This window comes from Suricata suricatta, chromosome 6, assembly GCF_006229205.1.
Source record: "Suricata suricatta isolate VVHF042 chromosome 6, meerkat_22Aug2017_6uvM2_HiC, whole genome shotgun sequence".
In the NCBI taxonomy this organism is placed as follows: domain Eukaryota; kingdom Metazoa; phylum Chordata; class Mammalia; order Carnivora; family Herpestidae; genus Suricata; species Suricata suricatta.
In genome coordinates this window covers 12016784-12038263 of record NC_043705.1, presented here as the reverse complement: position 1 = coordinate 12038263, position 21480 = coordinate 12016784, and the positions used below count along the sequence as shown (strand labels likewise).

Here is a 21480-nt window from a genome sequence, read left to right as displayed (position 1 = left end):
GTCTTAGAAAAGTCCTGGGCGCACTGCAATGGTTGGCCACCCTAGAGCCCACCGGCTCCCCATATTTACTAGATGCGTAAGTTAAAGCATCCTAGGCCCTGCTGGGGGCTGGCATGCTCTTCCCTCCAGAGAGCTTTGTTTTCCTGGCCCCAAGGAGCCAGGAGTCCAAGGCCCACACCCCATGGGGTCAGGTCTCCTTGGAGCAGGTCACTCAGGCTAAGTGGCCACCTTTTTTCCTGAGTGTCACTGCCTAAGTCCATGGCCACACCATGCTGGCCACGGTCCAAAGACCCCCAGCTGCCCAGCCTCCCGTGCCCTTTTCTAGAACCTTCTGCATGGGTCAGGGCAGGGCTGTTAACCTGCAGGTTAGGAGGCATTCTCATGAAAATCAAAGCTCTCATGAATGGCTTTTAAGTTCAAATTAAAATAAAATAAATTTTTAAAAAGTGCTTTTCATTCTCTGAAAGCAATAAATCCTGGCCTTCGTTAAGTTCGGAGGGATACACGCTGGCCCATGTGTCAGTGATTAAGGCTTTGGGGTGAACGGGGAGTTGAGGAATTCGGCATATTTGGGGTGTGCTGCTTTGTGTGCGCCTCTCTGGAGCCTGTTTTCCAACAGGAAACAGCATCTCAGGAGATGATAGCTCTGGGTTGAAGCTGATTTGCACAGGCACAGACCTGGGTCTGGCCGAGCCCCGGGGCGTCACCTCACGCTCTTGCACCCAACACCAGGGACCCACGGCCGGTGCCCCGGATGGACTCATTGCTCGGACAGCCTCAATTTCTTTGTATCCAGTATCTTCCTTTGCCCAGGCACCAGCTCTCTCCATATTCAGGGTAACCTCCCAACCTCCACCTTCGGAGAGCCCGGGAAGGCGTAGTGAGTCCCTCCCTGCGCGCTCCTTCCTGTCCGGGCCTGCTGGCGGCTCATGAAAATCAAAGCTCTCATGAATGGCTTTTAAGTTCAAATTAAAATAAAATAAATTTTTAAAAAGTGCTTTTCATTCTCTGAAAGCAATAAATCCTGGCCTTCGTTAAGTTCGGAGGGATACACGCTGGCCCATGTGTCAGTGTGTCAGGCCTCCAGCCTGCAGAGACGCCCTGAGCCCCGCGGGAGGGCCATGCCACGGTGTCTCCCGGACCCTTGGGTGTAGCCCAAGCTGGGGCAGTGGGGAGAGAGCCCTGCCACACCCAAGAAATGGCCTGGGACCGGGTGGCCCCAACATGGGGTACCCATGTGCCTTACATCTGTCACTCAGAAGGCTCCTTCAAGAAGTCCCCTGAAGCCTCTGCACTGAGACACGGGCCCACAGGGTCCCTGACCCAGAGCCCTTCCACGAGCCCCGTCACTCTGAACCCATCCGCCCGTGTTTCTCCTTCTTTCTGAGTCCTTCTCACCTTTGTCTGGAGGAGACATTTCCATATTTTTAGCTCTGGTGCCTAAACCACCGTCCATTTCCCCCAAAATGAGGCACGTAGCAGGGCAGCCTTGGTGCCGCCCAAAGCCCTGGCTAACCTGAGCCCAGCTCTAGGCCCCTGAGTGGCTCTGTGGCTTGGACAGGTCGCCTCCCTTTGGGCCTCAGTTTCCTTCTCTGTAATCAGGGCCAATCGTATCCACACCTTTGAGTTACGGTGAGGGTTAAAGAGAAGCGGAAGCGGGGTGCTCGGGGTGGGGGGGCTCAGTCAGTCAAACGTCCGACTCTTAATTTCAGCTCAGGTCATGATCCCAGAGTTGTGGTATCAAGCCCCGCGTCAGGGCGGAGCCTGCTTGGGATTCTCTCTCCCTATGCCCCTCCCCGCTCGCTCTTGTACTCAAATGTGCACGTGCACGAGAGAGAGCGGAGGTTCGCAGCGTGTGGCCTGCATGGATCAGCGGGTGTCAGAGGGTCTGCCCCTCCCCCCACCTTGCCTGAGCTCTTCCCGCAGGGACCCTTGGGAGATGGTTCTTGGGTCTGGTCTTGTCACCAGCATAAGTAAAAGCTCTGAACTCCTTGACTTCAGATGGCCTGAGGAGGACATGCCAAAACTGGGCCCGAGTCATTCCCGATGGCAGCATGCAGCCTGTTAATTCAGTATTTAATCCACAGACCTCTGCCAGCCATCCCCAGGCCCGTTCCATTTTGTGTGGTTCCCAGTACTTTTAAAAACCTAATCGGGGCAGCTGGCTGGCTCAGTCGGTTGAGTGTCCAACTTCCTCAGCTCAAGTCATCATCTCGCAGTTCATGGGTTCAAGCCCCGCTTACAGCTCAGGCTCCAGCCTGCTTCTGATTCTATGCCTCCCTCTCTCTCTGTTGCTCCCTGCTCACACTGTCTCTCAAAAGTAAATAAACATTAAAAAATTTAAAATATACTAGTAACAGTGGTGTCTGGGTGGCTCAGAGGCTTGAGGATCCGTCTTCGGTTCAGGTCATGATCTCCCAGTTCGTTAGTTTGAGCTCCCCTCTGTGCTGATAGCCCAGGGCCCACTTCAAATTTTGTCCCTCTCTCTCTCTCTGTTCTGCCCCTGCTCACTCTTCCTCTTTCTCTCTCAAAAATAAATAAACATTGAAAAAAATATATATATATTTATATAACAAATGCCAAAAAGTGGCACTAGACCTCATAGCCTATTTGAATCTGTCACCATCAACAAGCATCTTCTTGTGCAGGAGGTGGGCAGCAGGGTTTGGATGCCTGGGTTCAGGGTCTACACTGCACGGCCCCACCTACTACTGGCTGTATGACTCGGAGGGTCGCTTCATCTCTCTGTGCCTCAGTTTCTCCATCTATGAAACGGAGGTGATAATGGTACCTGTCCTCATAGGTTCGATGTGAAGAAGTGCTGAGTTCACCCCATGAACCGAGATCAGTACCAGTCGTGAAGCACTCGGTACTTGGTCCCGCCTAACTTGCTTCTGTTAAACACTGTCAGGGGGGCTCTGGAGCCTTCCAGGACCATCCGCTCCTTTGGAGAGAACAACAGTGTGCACATGCGAGGCCCTTTGTGACCGTGAGGTTGGGGTCACCCACCAGCCCACCCCCCACCCCCTGAGATGAGCCCTGTTCGTTCAGTTGGTGAACAGCATGATAGCTAAGTGGGCTTGCCAGGTCTGGTTGCTGGGGCTGGGAGAGTCCGTCGCCAGCCTGGATGCATTTGCCCTCCCGGCCCAGCAGCCTGTGGCACGGGTCTTCCCAACTGCTTAAGGGCCTTCCAAAAAGCAGTGGGGCTCCCAGTAGCGTGGCAGATGGTGGAGCCTGCAGGGATCATAAACCCCTCTTGGAATGAGCTGTGTGCGCTGAGCAAGAAGCTATGGTTTTAATTCCCAGAGGACGACATGGCCCTCGGCGCTGGCCAAGCCCAGCAGCCTGCCAGTTGGCCGGCTGCTCCAGGCGCGTGCACCAGGTCCCCCAGGCTCTCCCAGAGGCGGCCACAGGACGCACCTGCCCCCACTTCTGCAAGGGACACAGGGCTTTGTTAGGCCAAGCAGGAAATGAGCAGGGAGAACGCGCCCCTCCCCCGGACAAGAGTTTCCAACTCCAAGATTGGTCTGAAACTTATAAAACAAGTATCTGGGGAGGTGTTTCAGTGATCTGGTCTTAGGTGCTCAGATCCCGGGACTTCCGCTGCCTTCTCCGGTCAACGTGCACCCCCACGATGGCCCTGGGGCCTCAGGAACTGCAGGGAGCGCCAGACTGAGGGTCTGGGGTATTCACATCCCCTGAGCCCCAGGCCCGTGCTAGAGTCCTGGAAAGAAGGTCAGATAAAGGGGTCTCCAATGCCCATGAGAAGAGTCAGGTCCACAGACTGCAGGAGGCTATGGGACCTCCTGGGATGATGGTAGGAACTTGGCCTTGGTCACAATGACCGAGGAGTTCAGAGGACAATGAGCTGGAGTCACATACACCTGGTTCAAACCCCTGTTCTGCCATCTCCTCAATGTGTAATGTGTGACCTTGGGGACACCACTGTCCCCTGTGACTACACGGTGCCAGGCTCTCAGTAGACACACAGCTTCGGTCTTTGGCTATGCTGCTAATGATATTTCTGTGGTCTCTGTCAGGCCACCCTGAGTTCCCATCATGCTCAGGCCCTCCTTGGGAGCTGAGAACCCTGGGAACATTTCTTTCTTTTAATTTTGGTAAATTACAACATAAAATTTACCATTTTAACAGTTTTTTAATGGTTTTTTTTTTTTTTTGAGAGAGAGAGAGAGGTAGAGAGCAAGCAAGGGAGGGGCAGAGAAAGAGAAAGGGATACAGAATCCCAAGCAGGCTCCATTCTGTCCTCACAGAGCCCAACGCGGGCTTGAACTCAGGAACTGCGAGGTCATGACCTGAGCTGAAATCAAAAGTCGGATGGTTGTAACTGTTATTTAAGTACTGCAGTTCAGCAGCATGAAGTATATTCATGACGTCGGGAAACCGTCGCCACGATCTATTTCGGAACTTTTTCACCATCCCGAAAGGAAAAACATCAACTCCCCATGCCCCCCACCCAGCCCCTGCCAGCCATCCTTCTTTCCGTCTCCATAAATCTGACAACTCCGGGTACCTGGGAGGCATCAGAATAGGGGGATCATAACAGTATGTGTCCCTTTGCAATGGGCTGATTTCACCTAATGCGATGTCCGCAGAGCTCACCCATATCGTGGCACATGTCAGAATGGTCTCCTCTTGAGGCGCCTGGGTGGCTCAGCCGGTTAAGCGTCTGACTTCAGCTCAGGTCATGATCTCATGGTTCGTGGGTTTGAGCCTCGCGTCAGGATCTGTGCTGACAGCTCAGAGCTGGAGCCTGCTTTGGATTCTGTGTCTCCCTCTCTCTCTTGACCCTCCCTTGCTCAAACTGTCTCTCTCTTTCTCAAAAAAAAAAAAGAATATTCTCCTTTTATGGCTGAATAATATTCATAATATTCCGTGGTATGTGTACAGCACATTTTCTTCCTCCGTTCACCCACCCGTGGACATTTGGGTTGCTTCCACCTTTTGATTGTTTTCTCCAGCAGCATTTCTTGACCTCCCCGAGCCCCATTTTTATTAGTCTTTAGGGAGAAGAGTGTGGGAAGGGATGACCGTGCTTTCTGGAACTGTGTAGATTCAATAAAGCAAATGACACAAAAAGCCTCCTGCCCTTAGGGGCTGGCGGGAGGGGAGGGCCTGGGAAGGGTCGAGGGCTGAGTGACCCGCAGAACGCAGGGGCCTGGGCAGGCTGTCCCCTGCGTGGCCTGGCTGTGTGGCCCAGGGCCACAGTAAGCCAGACAGTGCTGGAGGCGGGATCCTGGGGGCGGTGAGTGCCATCAAGGCTTGAGGAGAACGCCACTTTGAGAGCCACCTCCTCAGGCTTCAGACCACCACGGGAGGCCTGTTGGGGTTCGGCCTCCCCCCGCTTTGGAGCCGGTCGGTGGCGTGAGTTTTCCAGCCCAACCAGAGAAGGGGTTTTAACGAGTTAGAAATAGTTCGGTTTTGTCTGGCTTCGGACAGCGCTTGAGAAAACCATCCATCTCCGTGGTTACCCCACGTGCAGATGGTGGTCACAGGAACTGGAGTCATTCCGCAGCAAGCTGGAGCCCGGGTCTGGCCTGAAAAGTCAGGATTACTTTGAGGGACCCCATGCCCAGCCCATTCGAGCCCTGTGTCCCAGGTCCTTAGACAGACCGTGACGAGGGACACAGCAAATCCCCAGACAGAGCCCTGCCCACAAAGTCCCTGCAGGACAGCTGCTGTGTCTCTGGCTTTACCCACCCTGGGGGACACATAAGACCCCATTCACATCAGGACCCAGTGCTCCGAAGGCCCGGCCAGTGACTTACTGGGACCCCAAGCAGACACCTCGTTTGTGCCCCCCGAGCTGGTGCGTCTGCCCAGCTACAAGGCAGCTATAACTCTGTCACCCCTAAAATTTACCCCTCGTGGGTTGGGAACCTGGGGCTCAGAGAGGTTGAGTAACGCCCTCGAGGTAAACAGCTTACACATCAGTCATGTCTTTCCCCCTCCTACACAGCCACTGCCTTGCTGCTGTCTGTTGCCCACAGTCTCTGGAAGGACGCCTCCCAGGTGCCACTGTGGCAGCTCTCGAGGTTAAACACTGGGGTCCCCCCAGCTGCCAACCCCCCCCCCCAGCGCCTGCATGGGTCCCGCGCAGAGGTGGAGAGAGCGGCGGGCGCTGGTCTTCATCGTGGGCAGATTTTCCAGCTGAAAACAATTTTTCTAAGAGCGTCCTTGGGCAAGACCCTGAAGGCCTCAGTTTCCCCATCTGTACGTAAGCGTCCACTCAAGACACACTCCCAGATGCTTCCCAGGGCAGCCTGAATGTCTGAGTCTGTGCTGGCCGTGGGAGAGGCTTGCCCCCCACTCCAGGAAGGAAAGAAAAGAAGAAAAACAATGAGGAGAAAGGTCTCTGAGGCAAACCGCTGGGCAGGGCCCTCCTTTGCTTGTTTGCATGAAGGGTTGACCAGTTGTCAATTTGTGAGTTGCTCACAAGCTTCCAGTATCTGGGTGGGGTTTGCCTCGGAGAGGATTCAAAGGCCTCAGGCTCCTTCTCTTTCTCTACCGAGCCCTTTCAGTGGGGAGCCCAGTGAAGCCTGCCAGACCTAGGGCCCCACTCCAGGCCTGCCTGGAACTTGCCCGTGGCCACTGGGAGTGGGGACACCCCACCTTGCCTGGGCAGCTGCTCACCTGCTTAGCACCCCTCTTCACCGAGCCCTCTGCCTAACCGTGCCACCCGGGAGAACCACCAGAAAAATCCATTAGTTCGGCTGCCTCAGCGAAGGCAAACATCTTCATCTGGCTTGAGTTACGCAGGACGGAGGGTTGTACGGTCAGACCCAGTACTGGCCAGCAGGAAGCCATGCTTTAGCTCCCAGCCCAGGAAGAGCCCGGCTCACTCTTCCAGTCCCGGGCCCCTTTGTTTCCACGTCCTTCCAGAGCTCCGCCTGAGGCTGAGCTGAGCAGGAGCCTCTGTGGCCTGGAAGCCGGAAGCCAGGGCGCTGGGACTCGCGAATGAACGTGGGCCGCTTCCCTCCTACAGGCAGAGGAGCGTGATGCTGGGTGTGTCGGTGGGGGTTCCTGTTCCCACACTCTCGCTTTCCCTGAAAACAGATGTGCCCCGAGAGGAGAGAAGGCCTCACACCAGGCCCGCTGCACAAGGGTCCCAGGCCCTGCCAGCCCCACGCGGGAGCTGGGGAGGACACCGGGATGTGTGTGTTGGCCACAGCAGGCCTGAGATGTTGGGGACATGTCAGGCTGTCAGGTGACGGAGCGGCGTGGGCATCACAGGCCCCAGCTGAGGTGGCTCAGACGGGTAAGCGCCCGACTTCAACTCCGGTCATGATCTCATGGTTTGTGGGTTCAAGCCCCACATTGGAGCTTGGAGCCTGCTTCAGATTCTGTGTCTCCATCTCTCTTTCCATTTATCAAAAATAAATAAATATTAAAAAGAAATCCGTCTTCACCCCACCCCCAGGCCTGCAAAGGTTTTAGGGTGTAATAATAGGGGAAAGGGGCATCCTCCACACCCAGAGGAGTCTCTCTCTTCTCTTTCTTTTCCTTAAAGATGCTCCCTGTAAGGTTATATCAGCGGAGTGAGAAAGTCACAAAACAAAGAGACTGGGAAAAGAGATCGGAGTACCCTTTATTAAAGAGCTCTCGGGCGAGGTTCTGTGGCTCGGAGGGAACGAGCCAGGGAAGTCACAGAGATGCTACAGAAAACCGAGGTCAGAAATAAATGTAAAAGGCCTTTATTGGGAGCGCTCTTGTGCGAGGGTCCCTGGGTCAGACAGGATGGGCCAGGGAAGACGCACCAGGGGGACGAAGAGCGGGGCCTTATATAGGGCACCAGTTCCAGGGGTGTGTCCAGGGGCAGATGACATGTTTTCCGGGAAGCCGGCAGTCGGCAGAAAGTTCCAAAATGGTGGTCTGTCGGCCATCTTGGCATTGTTCAGCAGGATGGTCTGTCGGCCATCTTGGTGTTCGGCAGGAAAGTCCTGGGATGGCGGTCTGTCGACCATCTTGATGTTCCTTTCCCCGAGCCCGCCAAACCTATCACTCCCTCCTCCTCCTCCAGGACTGTGCCAGAACAGAGGTCTAGAAGTGCCGCTGACATGGGGCCGCTTCTGTTTTTCTGCCCAGTCCCGATCCCTGGGTCAGGGCGCACTGTGACTGCACGCTTGAAAACAGGAGAAAGGAAGGAAAGTTCACACTTGTGAATATTTTAGTAAACATTCACTGCCTCAGACCTGATTCATGACCAGCCTCAGTCTCTCCTCTGTGGTTGTCCTGGGGAATTTGAGAGGGAGTTCAAGGTTGGCTTCTATAGGAAAGGGCAGTTCCTTGTAGTGCAGTGATAGCCTGCGGATCTGCCCTGTCCATGTCCCTCCAGGCCACCACACAGTGGGTGGGCACCGTGGAAGGACAGGTATCCCGTGCCGTCTCAAATGGCAGTCTAGTACACATGACTTCACATCTGCATACCTTTTCCCCAGCGCCTGAGCAGACAGAACCCTGAGCTGGGGCAGGGGGGCTGGTCAGCGTCCCCCTCCTTCAGCACTGTGGTTGCTGAGTCTGGGAGACCCACCTGGGCAGAGCGGGGAGAAGGTTGAGGTTAGGTTGGTCCCCATCACAAGTTCAGGAAGGCATAAAATCCTGTAGATGGAGGGGCGCCTGGGTGGCTCAGCTGGTTGAGCATCCAACTCTTGGGTTGGGCTCAGGTCATGATCTTTTGGTTCGTGAGTTCGAGCCCCTCCCTGGGCTCCTCACTGACAGTTGGGGGCCTACTTGGGATTCTCTCTTTATCTCCCCCTCCCCCCAGCTCATGCTGTCTCTCTCTCAAAATAAATAAATGAACTTTTTAAAAAAGCAAACCTATGGAGAGAGGACATTGCACATTGGTGTGGCCATTACCTGCGATAAATCAGGAGAAATTCCTGAGCAGTATCCCCTAGGGCCGTGGGGGAGGGAGGTGCGGAAGGTTCTAGTGGGTAAAGGAAAAAGAGTCAGTGGGCAGGACAGTGCCTGGTGTTACCGAGTTCAGGCATTAGGAAGGCCATGATGGTGTCTCTATAGCATGTGTGGTCTCTGACGTTTTATGTCAAGCAATGTTAAAAAGCACTTGTCAGGGCCTTGGTAGGAGGACTCCCAACCTGGGCTTTATTCTTCTCCCAGACCACGTGTCTCAGCTCCAGACTCTTCTGCCTCCTGAGTTTCCGGGGGTCGGTCTCTTCGGGTGGGGAATGGTTTGTGAGGGACCGAGTGAACCACGGACGTGAGGGCGGCGGGCAGGCGGCCCCGGGGATGCCGGTGGGGGGTGGGGGAAGGGGAGAGGCTGGCCCAAGCCCACGGGCTTCCCTTCTCAACCGGTCCATCCTTGTTTTCCTGTCCAGGTCCCCCCGGACGGCGCGGCAAGGCGGGAAGAAGAGGCGACCCTGGTGAGTCCCATGAGTCCCAGGTTGGCTTACTTTCCTCCAAACCCAGACCTGGAAGTCTGCCCTCAGCGGGGCCTGGGACCCAACATGGGACATGTGGCCCCATCCCGCCCAGCTGGCCAGTGTCCCCCGAGCCACAGTGTCCGGTACTACCTTTCTTGGCTTCTCAGCATCTGCAGTCCCAGTGACAGTCCCTCCGTGCCCTTGGCCATTCCCTGAATGTCACGATCAGCCTCTGAAACACCCTCTTCCCGTTGTGGGGGCCACTGGTGGTTCCACCAGACCCTTGTCTCTCTGCACAACACGACGTCCGTCCTGTGTGTCCCCTGCCATCCCCAGACCTGGCAGAGCACCGAGAGGGGACTCCTCCACCTTCCTGCCATACCCTCCTGCCACCTTCATTTCACCTAAAATGCACTCCCCCTGCACACCCCCATTTCACTCTAGAAGCTTCTAGAAGCTTCCACAGACCCTGTCCCCGCCCCAGCTCCCCACCTCGCTTTCCATTATCAAGGCCTCCTGACTGAGCTCCGTCCTGCGTTTTCTCCCTCATCCCTCACCCCTTCCTCTCTGCCTGTTCTCTGGGACCCTTGCCTCTCAAACCAGCCTGCCCGAGACCCTCTTCTGTCCATTCTGACACCCCTGTGGCTCCGGCTCTCTTGTGACGCTGATGACACCTCCACCCCAGTCGTCTCTGGCCCCGAGGTTGGACGTTGCCCCGCTGAACCCAGCACCCCCACCTGCTCTCCTCCAGCTGCCCGTCAGCTTCACAGGGAGACCTCCAGCCACCACCTCCCTGTGTTCCCTTGCAGCCTCAGGGGCAGAACCCCTGACCCCTCCCCTTCCCTCTCCCCCACCCCAAGTCCCAGTCAGTCTCCCCCTCCACCTGGGCTCTTGGTCCAAGCACATTACTCTTTGCCCTTAAATCTAGTTCAGGCATCTCCTCCAAAAAGCCTTCTCTAGCCCCGCTGGCTGGGGCTCCCCTCTGCCCCGGGATCTTCAGCGCCCAGTGTACAGGCTGCCGGAACGCACGTGCACGGAATGAATGCACCCATGCTCACCCCTAAGCAACTTCACAAGGAGAGCGAGCCGGGGATGCCAGAGGGGCCCACCACCGAGAGGACCCCAAGCAGATTGCACCCCGGGGGCACACGGGGCAGGTTCTCCCCATGAGTCAGGCTCTTCTCCCTGGCGCTGGGCGTGGGCTTCCCGCCCCTCCTACCGTGTGCTTGCCTTATCTAATTCCTTCCCGTAGAGGACTTCCAGATAATCTCCCCGGAGTTCATTGCTAGGAAATGCCCTTCACGGTCTCTGCTTGCTTTGACTTCAGAGCTGAAGGCTGTTTTGTGTTAGATTGCCGTGACTTTTCTGGACTGTTCTTTTCCTTGATTGGTTTTGTGTGTAATCACTCCCCCAACACACACACGGACCCCTCGCCAGCTCGCCAAAAACGCACTTCATCCCTCAGTCCTCCTTTCTACCCTTGTAAAAGGTTTCGTTGCATTTTATTGTAAGCTTCTGATGTCCTTTCATCACAGGGACTTTTTTCAGGACGAAGTATAATATTACTCCACTTACTCAGAAATCTGTTCGAATTATGACTCAGGCTTAACACAATCTAAAAGTCAAAGGAAGACGAGGATTTACTGGGGCCTCTGTGCTGGGTCCTTTCAAGTTCGTCATCTCATGTGACCCTTACAGAGCCCTGCAAAAAGATAAGAATACGTTATCATCCCCATTTTGCAGATAAGGAAACTGAGGCAGAGGAAGGGAGAAGTGTCTTGTTTAAGGTCAGCTGCCGGACAAGGGGGGGGAGGCAGCACCCCCTCCCTTAACTGCCTTTTCCCACGCGGAGTCCTGATTCCCTGCCTGCCAGGGAACGGTGTGAGCAGCACAGAGCAGATGTCCCTCTCGGATTAGCCTGGCCTGGGCCTCCTGTTTATTCCCAGATAGTTCCACGCACATGCACATCCTGGCTGTGGCGCCTTCCCTTGTACAAACCAGGCCTTTTCCTGTGTCCTGTGTCCTGTGTCCCAGGGAGAAAGGCTCTTCTTGTCTGCTGGGCCAGTAATCTGGCCGCAGTGCCTTCCTGCTGCCGCTGCGGCCACAGCCCTGCAGACAGCCCTGCCTGTGGGAGCCTTGCCTGGGCCTCCCGGGCCCTGCAGTGTTTACACATCGCCATCGTAAAAGAATGGGTTTCTCATCTGCCCCACTTCTCAGCACTGCTCTTGCACTCTGGGGTCCTCTTTTTAGGGACCTGGGCCCTTTCCCCAAGAGCATCCACTCTCCCCGGCTCTCCCCCGTCCCCAGATGCCTCCCTCAGTCCCAACCCTTTTGTACCTGGTGGTGGTGGTCTGTTCTGCACACCTGTCCTTCTCCACCAAAGCATGGGCTCCTGAGAGCAGGGACTGAATCCCTAGGCACTCAGGAGATGGTCAGTAAATGCTTGACAGGAAGGAGGGAGGAAAGGCAGGAGGAAGAGAGAAGGGGAGATTCGTGAGCAAATGGAGCATAAAGGGTTAGGAACCAGGAAGAGGGGTACCTGGGTGGCTCAGTCGGTTGAGTGTCCAACTTTGGCTCACATTATGATCTCACAGTTCATGGGTTCAAGTTCCACGTCGGGCTCTGTGCTGACAGTTAGCTCAGAGCCTGGAGCCTGCTTCAGATTGTGTGTCTCCCTCTCTCTCTGACCCTCCCCTGCTCATGCGGTCTCTCTCTCTCTCTCTCAAAAATAAAAAAAATAAAAAAAAATTTAAAAAGAATGAACCAATCTAATGCTGTTTGGCAGATGCCTGTGCTAAACCTGCAGAGACAAACAGGTCTCAGAGTTCCAGAAGTTTCTGTGATTTAAGAACTTGGACTTTAGGAGCACCTGGGTGGCTCAGTTGGTTAAGTGTCCGACTTTGGCCAGGTCACGATCTGCTTCAGATTCTATGTCTCCTTGTCTCTCTGCCCCTCCTCCAGTCATGCTCTGTCTCTCAAAAATAAATAAACGTTAAAAATATTTTTAATAAATTAATTAAATTAAGAATTTTACATAAAAAGGTAACAATATGCCTTGGAGAGTGTTCCCCATTAGAGAATATAGAATCACACTCGTCTTTTTCACAGCTGTGTAATATTCCATTTAAAGCTGCCATGTACCATCCTTCCTTTATGCAGCTCCATTGTGCTGTTTCTAACTATTGGCCATCACAAATAGGTCAGCTATGAATATTTTTATGTACCTGTCCTTTTACATGTACATGAACACATCCACAGAATACATTTGTAGAGGATCATTGCAGCAATTGGCACATACTTTTTTTTTTATCATAGAGAGAAAGAGCGCGTGCTCAAGTGGGGGCAGAGGGGAAAGAGAGAGAATCGCAAGCAGGCTGCGTTCTCAGCACAGAGCTGAATGCAGGGCTCAATTCCACTACCCAAGAATTATAACCTGAACCAAAATCAAAAGTCAGATGCTCAACCGACTGAGCCACCCAGGGATCTGCACACATAGTCTGAGTCCTCATTAGCATTGCCACATCAGTCTCTGCTGTGATCATAGTTCTAAACGTCTTTACTTAAGTTATGAAGATTCACTTTTGTTTCATATATTTAGAGGTTATTTGTGTTTTCTGTGACCTCTCCCCTTATACCGCTCGACCATTTTTCTATTAGGTTGTTGATGGTTTTAGAGTTGATTTGTAGGAGCATTTTTGTGTCACGGTGTATCAGCCTTCGTGACAGTCAGAAATAGTTTTTCCCCATGGCTTTTGGCTTTGCTTCCAGTGCTTTCTGCCTTGTTAGACATTTTTTGCTTTTATATGGTTGACTCAGACTTTTATTTTATGGCTTCTGGATTATGATCCGTAGTTGGAAAAACCTTCCCTCTCCACAGTTAGAAAGGAATTTTCCTCTAGGATTAAAAAAAAAATTTTTTTTTTTTAATTTGAGAGACAGAGCGTGAGCAGGGGAGGGGCGGAGAGAGAGGGAGACACAGAATCCAAAGCAGGCTCCGGGCTCTGAGCTGTCAGCACAGACCCCGACATGGGGCTTGAACCCATGAACCACGAGATCATGGCCTGAGCTGAAGTGGGACGCTTAACCGACTGAGCCACCCCGGCGCCCCTAGGATTATTTGTAATTGAGGCTCGTTGCCACACAGAGTTACGTGAGTTTCAGGAGCGCAGCAGTGATTCACCTTTTCTGTACACGTTACACTGTGCTCATGACAAGTGCAGCCGCCCTCGGTCACCTAGGACACTAGTACTGTATCACTGATTCTATTCCCCATGCTGTGCTTTTCATCCCTGTGACTTAGTCATTCCGTAACTGGAAGCCTGTATCTCCCACCCCCTTCCCCCATTTTCCCATCCCCCTCTCACTTCTGGCAACCACCGGTTTGTTCTCCGTATTTGTGGGTCAGTTTTCCTCTAGGATTTTTATGATTTTTTTTAAACATGTAAGTCTTTGATCCTTCTGGAATTTATCCTGACTCATGTTGAGGCACAGATCCAACTTCATGTTGTCCCAATAACCACCAGCCTGCCTAGCACCCCTCTAGTTAAACGCTGCCTCTCTTCCCACGGGTTCCAGGGGACAGAGAGCAGCACAGAAGTGGTGTGGGATTGGGACCTTTGTCCTAAGAACAGTGGGAAGATGAGGACCGGGATGGGAGTGCCGTGATCAGATCTGCATCTTGCAAACACCTCCTGGCCCCAGAGTGGAGACGGGGGTAGCGATATGTCTGCACATGTGAGGCCATCCCTGACCCTGGCACATCCCCCTCATTGCTCATGGGTTTCAGCTCCTGCGTCTGCAGCCCTCTCTCCAACTCTACTTCTGGGTAAATTCCTGAGGATCCTGATACTGCATGGAAGTCCCCACACACCCAGGCCTCCGGCCAGCCGACCTGGCCCCCGCGCCCCCCCCCCCCCCGCCCGATGGCCTTGGCCAGTGCCTCAGCATCACCAGTAAATGCAGCGTCCAGTGATGCCCCAATTCACACAACTCAACCCAGCCCAGTCCCTCGTTCCCCGACCCCACATTCCTTCCATCTCAGCGGTCTTCCAACCCTCAGATCCCACCGCCTCGCCCCGTTTGGCTCGAACCCTGCATGCGCACTCAGCTCCCGTGCAGCACCAGTGGCCGGAGGGAAACACACGCTCCCCCGCCGGCCCCGCCACGCTGGCCGATTTGCGCTTTAAATGCCAGACCACTGCTGCATGGCTGTGTGGCCCCCACGTCTCCTCCACCAGCGTCACTCGTGGCTGATGGCCTTGTTCCTACTCCACTGGCAGTGGGAACAGTCAGGGACAACTGCGGAAAATTCCACCTCCCCCGCACACCCCACCATGCCAGGCCTCCCAGCAATTCAGGCTCCTGTGCCGGCCCCGCCCCTCATCGCTCCCAGAATCCCCCTTTCTCCACCAAGCTGGCCCCTCCCTCTCCACCTATGACTCCCATTAATGCAGACCTACTGCTCCGTGTGTCTCTCATCTTAAAGAAGCAGCCCTTCCTGGATCCCAGGTCTCCAAAGCACCTGCTCTGTGTCTCCGCTCCCCTTTGCCGCTGAGCTGCTTGAAAGCTCTCGCTGCCCCCAGTCCTCCCCTCCCCTCTCCCCAAAACCATCTCCAGCCAGATGTGCACAGCCAGTGCTCCCCCTGCCCAGGGCCCCTTGCGCGGCCAGCACCTGCGGGAAGGCCTTGGTCTTCATCTCACTCCTCCATCCACAGTGGCTGGCGCACACACAGCCCCTCCTCCGTGATGCACTCTCTCCACTCAGCTTCTAGAACTTCCTTCTCTTCTTCCCAGTCTCTAACTGTTGGGATGCCCTGGGCACCATGTGCGCAAGGCTGAGCAGCTGATCCTTCCAGCCAAACCTGCTGGACCACAGTCTCGGCACTTCTGTGGCTGCTCAAGGGGCATCTTGCCTGACTCCTCCCTCCAGAGTCTAGAGAAATCCTCTTGGCTCTGTCTTCAGGATCGATCCAGAATCCAGCCACTACCACCCCCTCCATGGCCACCACCAGCCTGGAGCTGCCATCACCCCTCCCTGGCATCACTGCAGGACCCTCCCTTCGCCACCCCACACGGTGTGATCCTTTTCACACCAGAATCACAAGCCAGGTCTCGTCCTGTGTCTGCCCTAAGCCCTGAAGGGGCTTCCCTGTCAGAGAAGAGAAAGTCCTAGAAATGGCCAACAAGCCCCTACCCAATCTGCCCCCACCACCACCTCCCTGAAGCCACCTCCCACCCTGCTATGGCCCCTTTGGCCTCCTCGCTGTTCCTTAAACTCAGCAGGCAATGGGGCGCCTGGGTGGCTCAGTTGGTTAAGCATCTGACTTCAGCTCAGATCATGATCTCGAAGTTTGTGAGGTTGAGCCCTGTGTCGGGCTCTCTGCTGTCAGCACAGAGCCCACTTCAGATTCTCTGTCCCTCCCTCTCTCTCCAGCGCCGCCCCAGCTTGCTTGCTCATTCTCTCTCTGTCTCTCTCTCAAAAATTTCAAAAAACGGGGCGCCTGGGTGGCTGAGTCGGTTGAGCGTCCGGCTTCAGCTCAGGTCATGATCTCACGGTTGGTGGGTTCTAGCCCCGCAGCGGGCTCTGTGCTGACAGCTAGCTCGGAGCCTGAGGCTGTCTTCAGATTCTGTGTCTCCCTCTCTCTCTGACCCTCCCCTGCTTACGCTATCTCTCTCTCTCTCTCTCCCTTTCTCTCTCTCTCTCTCTCTCTCTCTCTCTCTCAGAAATAGATAAAACATTAAAAAAAATTTTTTAAATATCAGAACATACACACACATCCCCACACCGGGCACCCCCCTGCACTGGTGTTCCGTCTGGTGTTCCACACTGTCCCGGGAATCCACGGGAAGCCTCAGTGTAAATGTCCCCTCGGGCAGATGTCCATGCCGCTTTCCTTCCGTAGCACTCCCGCCTTGTAGGTGATGAGCTTGCGTGTTATGCTCATGGGATCTCGGCTGCCTCTCTGGCTAGAAGGTAAACTCCTAGGACAGAGATCTTTGTCATTGTCACTGCTGTGTCCCACTGCCCAGAACAGCAGTGCGCAGTGGATGTCCCAGTCATTCAGGGACGTAGACAGTGCCGAGGGGAACTCCTCGGTGTCTGGTCTGTAACTGAGCAGGAGGAAAGGTCATCCTCGGAGACAGGAGCCAGAATGGGAGCGCTTTTGTGTGCAGAAGTCATGACCGTGTCTGTGCGCCTTGGCTCGTGGACCGATGAGGACTGCTCAAGGGAAATGGCGAGCGGACAGCTTGAAAAGGGAGTCTGGGCTTCTCAGGCACAGTTGTCACCCGTGGGGGACACTTCTGTCACTTTGGTCTAGTTATGAGTGGGATGAGACCTCCGGGGAAGACAGGAGACAGGGGGCAGATGAGCTGAGCCGAGAACTGAAGCGAAGAAAGCCTTGCTGTGAGCTCTGGGTGTCTCTGTGGGAGACTGGCTGAATAGCCAGGGAAACGGGAGGGACATGACCTATTGGAAGCCACAGGGAGAGAGAGCTTCCAGAAGAAGGGCGGGCTCAGCAGTCTGGAAGGAGGAGGAGAAATCCTTGGTAGCAGGTGGTTGGGGTCGAGGTGAGAGGGATGGAATCCATATCACAGGGTCCCACGGTGCGTGGAAGGTGGGGAAGGAGAGGCGGTGACAGGAGACCCCTCTTCCCAGCAGTGATGGGGGGGGGGGGGACCCAGGACCCGAGCAGAACAGGGCATGTGAGCACAGGAATTGGAGCCCGTCCCAAGCTGCTGAGAAGTAGCTGCTGGAGAAAGTGGGTCTGTTATGTCAGGGAAAGAGAGGGGCAGTGGTGGGTGCGGCGCCCTCCCCAGAAGGTGGGGTGGGTCAGCCCCTCTGACGTTACCTCAGGGGCACGGACAGGAGGCTGGGTGCGGGTGCAGGTGCATCGTCCAGGGGATGTTCTTTCCTGGGGAAAACAAGGTCCAAGGCCCCTGGTGGAAGGTGAAGTCGGATGTCAGGTGGCCAGTGCCCTGCCCCGCCCTAGTCTGGACTTAGGGGACACGCAGCCTCCCCCTCGCCGCATTACCATTCTTGGGTATTAGCAGCATCACACATCAGTTCTTCAAGCCAAAAGCTCCTGTCTTATCTCGCCTTTTTCTATGCCCTATGCACCCCTCCCCCCTACGCCCCCCCCCACCATTAAACAGGTAAGCAAGTCCTGTCAATCCCCACAGACAAGTGTCTCTGACTCACTTCTTCCCATCTCCACTGTCAGCACGCAAGTCCTGGCCACCCTTACCTACGTGAGGACAACTGCCGTACATCCCCCCCACCCACACCCACACCCTGCACCCACTCTTGCCCCCTTCCCACCACTGCTCCCTGCCCCCCCTGCTATTCAAATCCTGGGCCATGAACAAGGCCTTGAGCTCTGCCCCGCCCTCTCCTTCCCATCTCCGCCACACAGCTCCTCCCCCTTCCTCTCTGAGATAATCATCTCTCACCTTCAGGACACAGCCTGGCCTCGAGCCCTGAGTCAGCCCTGCCTGGCTGGGGTACCTCATACGTGCTGGAAGCTTCCTGGGCTTCTCCCCGCATAATTGTTTTCTTAAGCATCTATCCTTCCAAGGAAAATTCTGTGAGTCAGAGATCCAGCCTCTTAGTTACCAGTGGGTCCCATTACTTGACCCCGGAGGGACCCAGCTTATGGGTGGTGATCCATGAACACACATGGGCCCACCGACGGCTGAGTGTCAGCCTCCCTCTCCGGACTGAGGTCCAGGGTCTGCAGGAAGGGCCGAAGCATGGCTTTAGTGGAAAGTGCAGAGGGTTCAGGAGTCGGGAGACTCCAGACTCCTTCCAACTGTGTGGCCTTGGACAAGTCACTTCTTTCTCCCTGAGCCTCTGTGCTGTTCCCTGCCACATGGGGATGTTTATCACGCCTCTCGCAAAGGTCAAATGCAGTGTGGTCTGCACACCATGAGGGGAAGACCCACGTGGGTTTCACGAATGTTCTCTAGGAGCTCTCATCTGCTGTGAGGCTGCACTCCAAGTGCTGTGCTCAGCCTCTCCTGAGCCTTCTGGACCCAGCCCCTTCGGCTTCCCCATGCACACCCAGACCCGGCACCCTGACCCCCAGGGCTCAGCCACGGGCACCCCCTGCATGTCCGCTCAGCCACACACATACCCGTAACCCTTCGGAGCACTCTCTTCCCTCTGCCCCACATGTTTTCTCCACCCCACCCCCCAAGTCTCTCCCCTTCAATAGAAATGAAGTGACCAAAATTGGTTCTTCAAGTACGAACAGGTCTGACTCCTACCTGGCCTGCCAAAACCCGACCCGGGGGGGCGGGGGGCCGAGCAGCAGAACAGCATCCTCTGAAATGTTTGCCTGAACCAATGCGTGCAAGATGGTCATTGCCACCCACATGCCCAGCCCTGCCCCTTCGAGGGAAAGACCCCCTCTGCCCTGCCCCTTGGCTCTGGGGCCCATGAAGGCTTGCAAGGAGGGGTGGCCAGCAACCTGGCGAGGGAGGGGCCGGCCTGACCAAGGGGACCCTTGCCCCCTTTGATGCTGACTGTGGCTTCCCTGCTTGTGTTTTGCAGGTCCTCCTGTAAGTGTCCTGGATCATGCTCTCTGCTCCTGAAAGATAAGACATTTCTTTCTCCTCTGTAGCTATCTCATGAAAATATTTTTTTTAGTTAGGTGTTGCGTCCTTTAAAAAAAAAAACGAACAAGAAAAACAACTTACTGCTGGACAGAGGCCATATTTTTTTGTAAATTGTAGACAAATGCAAGCCCAGAATTCCACGGGCTTGACTTGCCCTGTGAAGCATTTTGTGACCGTTTGCCATCCAAGAGAGCTGGCATGATCCTGGTGAATCTCTGGCTCCACTCCGTGCACAGAAATGTAAACGCCATGTCCCCGTTTTGTAAATGCTCCGCGGCATTTAATCCGTTTAAATGTTTTTGTCTCACGTGCTTTGGCACAAAGGGCTCTGGAGTGAGGCAGTGGTGCCAGGAATAATGGGGCCCGTTTTCCTGACTTGCCACGGTGCGTTTCACACTCTGGATCCTGGAGCTGAGCCCTCCCCAGCCCCGCTGGCCAGGGAGGGTGCGTGGGTCCGAGGAGGGCGCACGGGAGCGGGCTGGCCGCCAGGGGGCAGCATGGAGAGCAAGGTGGGAGGATGCTCAGCGCCTGGAAATCCCGGTCCTTCTCCGAGACACGTGACTCGTGTGCCTTGGATTCATCTTGGCGGGTTTTCAGAGCCCGATGGATTCTGGCGAATCAATTCCAGGAGCCCATTGAACCAAAATGAACCTCCTAAAGGAATTCCTTTCAGATGATCAGTTTTATTTTTGACTTCCACTCACCGTGATTCACTTCCCAATCGGCACCCTTTCAGAATCTGGGCTTCTCCGTGAACGTACCCGCACCACGCAGAGCCAGAAAGCGAGCCAGCAAGAAATGTGTAGATTTATTGGCCACGAGCAGATTCCCCCTGTTGAGTCATTCCTGGCTGTCACAGGAGGCTAGCCTGTATGAACTTGCTGAAGTGCGTAAGGCAGAGAGAGGGCAGTGGAGTGGTCCCTTTTTTTTTTCCCACTTGGCTGTTAAACTATTAAATGTATTCAACAAATACAGAAATCTCAAGCTGCAGCCTGAGATGGATGCCGATGTGTGGGACCCTGGCCAGGCAGTCTGTGCTCTGAGCCGGTAGGGGCAGAGAAGCCTCCAGTAGCAATAAACGCCACTCCCCGCCCCGTATCTGTGGCAACAGGCTGGAAGAGCCATTTCTGCTCTCTAGCCCCGCTTTAGGGAGCATTTTCCATGGTGGCTGGGACACCGCCCTTCAGAAAAGCCATCCCAGTGTGGTCCACACCACCTGCCCCGCCTGAGTCGCGTGGGTGTGTGCCCTGCTCGCCCCCCCCCCCCAGCCTGGCTCCAAGAGGCAGGAAATGGGTGCTCTGTCTCCCAGACCCGACGGAGCCCTGCGCGCCCCTCCCCCTACCTCAGGAGTCATTACCAACCGTCAGCCTTTGCTGCAAGCCCCGCACAACGTGGGGGGATCGGGGGCCCTGGTTGAGTTATAAGTGCTGCCATATGGTTTTCTGCTGAAAGTCTGATTATTAATGACGTATTAATTACCACAGGGGCAATCAGGACGAGATGGCTACCCGGTAATTTGCCATTTATTTTTTGCTCTTCGTGCCCTTTTCTCTCAAGCTGATCTTCTTCCTCTGAGCCTTTATTTAACTCTGTCTACGCTCCTGCCCCCTCCCCCTCTTCTGCTCTCGGTGGCTGAGGTCTGCCTCTGGAGGGGATTAGCAAAGAGCCAAGGGCTGGCATGGTGGGACTGTCCCCTGCTCTGGCCATCCTGCAGGCAAAGCAAAGAGGCTTAAGAAGGAGCTTTGGGCTCTTGCCGCCCAAACCACCAGCCCTGCACCCAGCGGCCAGCCCTTGACTCTGGAGCGCCCTTCCCCCCACCCCCTCCCTCCCCGGGGCTGGCTAGGCTGCCAGCCTCTTCCCAGTGGGCCCGGGGCTGTCCCTCCCAGCCCACTGTCCTGTCAGCACTCAGGGGACTGGAGTCTGCTTGGTTCCAGTTTGGTCTTTGTGGTGTCATCACCTTCTCAGATCTTTTGAAGTAAACCTAAAAGTTGGCTTATACTTGGAATCAACGTGCCCCACCCAGGCTGGGCGAGTGCTGCATGAAAAGCAAACTTCGCTGTAGCCCTGCGGCCGTCCAGTCCTGTATAACCAGAGAGGTTAAGGACCGTGGCCACAGATGTGTCAGAGCAGGGGGTGACCTGGCGAAAGGAGCACGTGGTGGGACCATCCTGTTGGGCGACACAGTTGTTCTATGCCTTCAGGTCAGGAAGGTACACGGAGGAAAATGTTGGTTGATTCAGAGGCCTCAGTGATGACCAGATCTGGCCAGTCAGGACGGGCTGGTGATGGAAGGCAAAGTGGGGGCGGGGGTCCCCCAGGCCTGCAGGAGTGGCCTTCCCGGAGGCTGTGGAGGGCAGTCCTGGCAGACCTGGGCTTGTAGTGCCTCCTAGTTGGGTGTCTCAAGGAGAGTGGGTGGTGGCTACGTCAATGGGTTCTTCCCTCTTACCCCCTTACTGGCCCCTTG

At 55.2% G+C, this 21480-nt stretch overlaps 1 protein-coding gene across 1 annotated transcript in view; it reads left to right on the top strand.

Moving 5' to 3' along the window:
* The window catches only part of COL23A1 (collagen type XXIII alpha 1 chain), a 301907-nt gene that overhangs the window by 237198 nt on the left and 43229 nt on the right, over window positions 1-21480 (top strand). The window contains exons 2-4 of the mRNA XM_029941143.1: window positions 9354-9398; window positions 18952-18959; window positions 20501-20527. Coding sequence (XP_029797003.1) covers window positions 9354-9398; window positions 18952-18959; window positions 20501-20527 — 80 coding nt within the window. The remainder of the gene's footprint in view (window positions 1-9353; window positions 9399-18951; window positions 18960-20500; window positions 20528-21480) is intronic.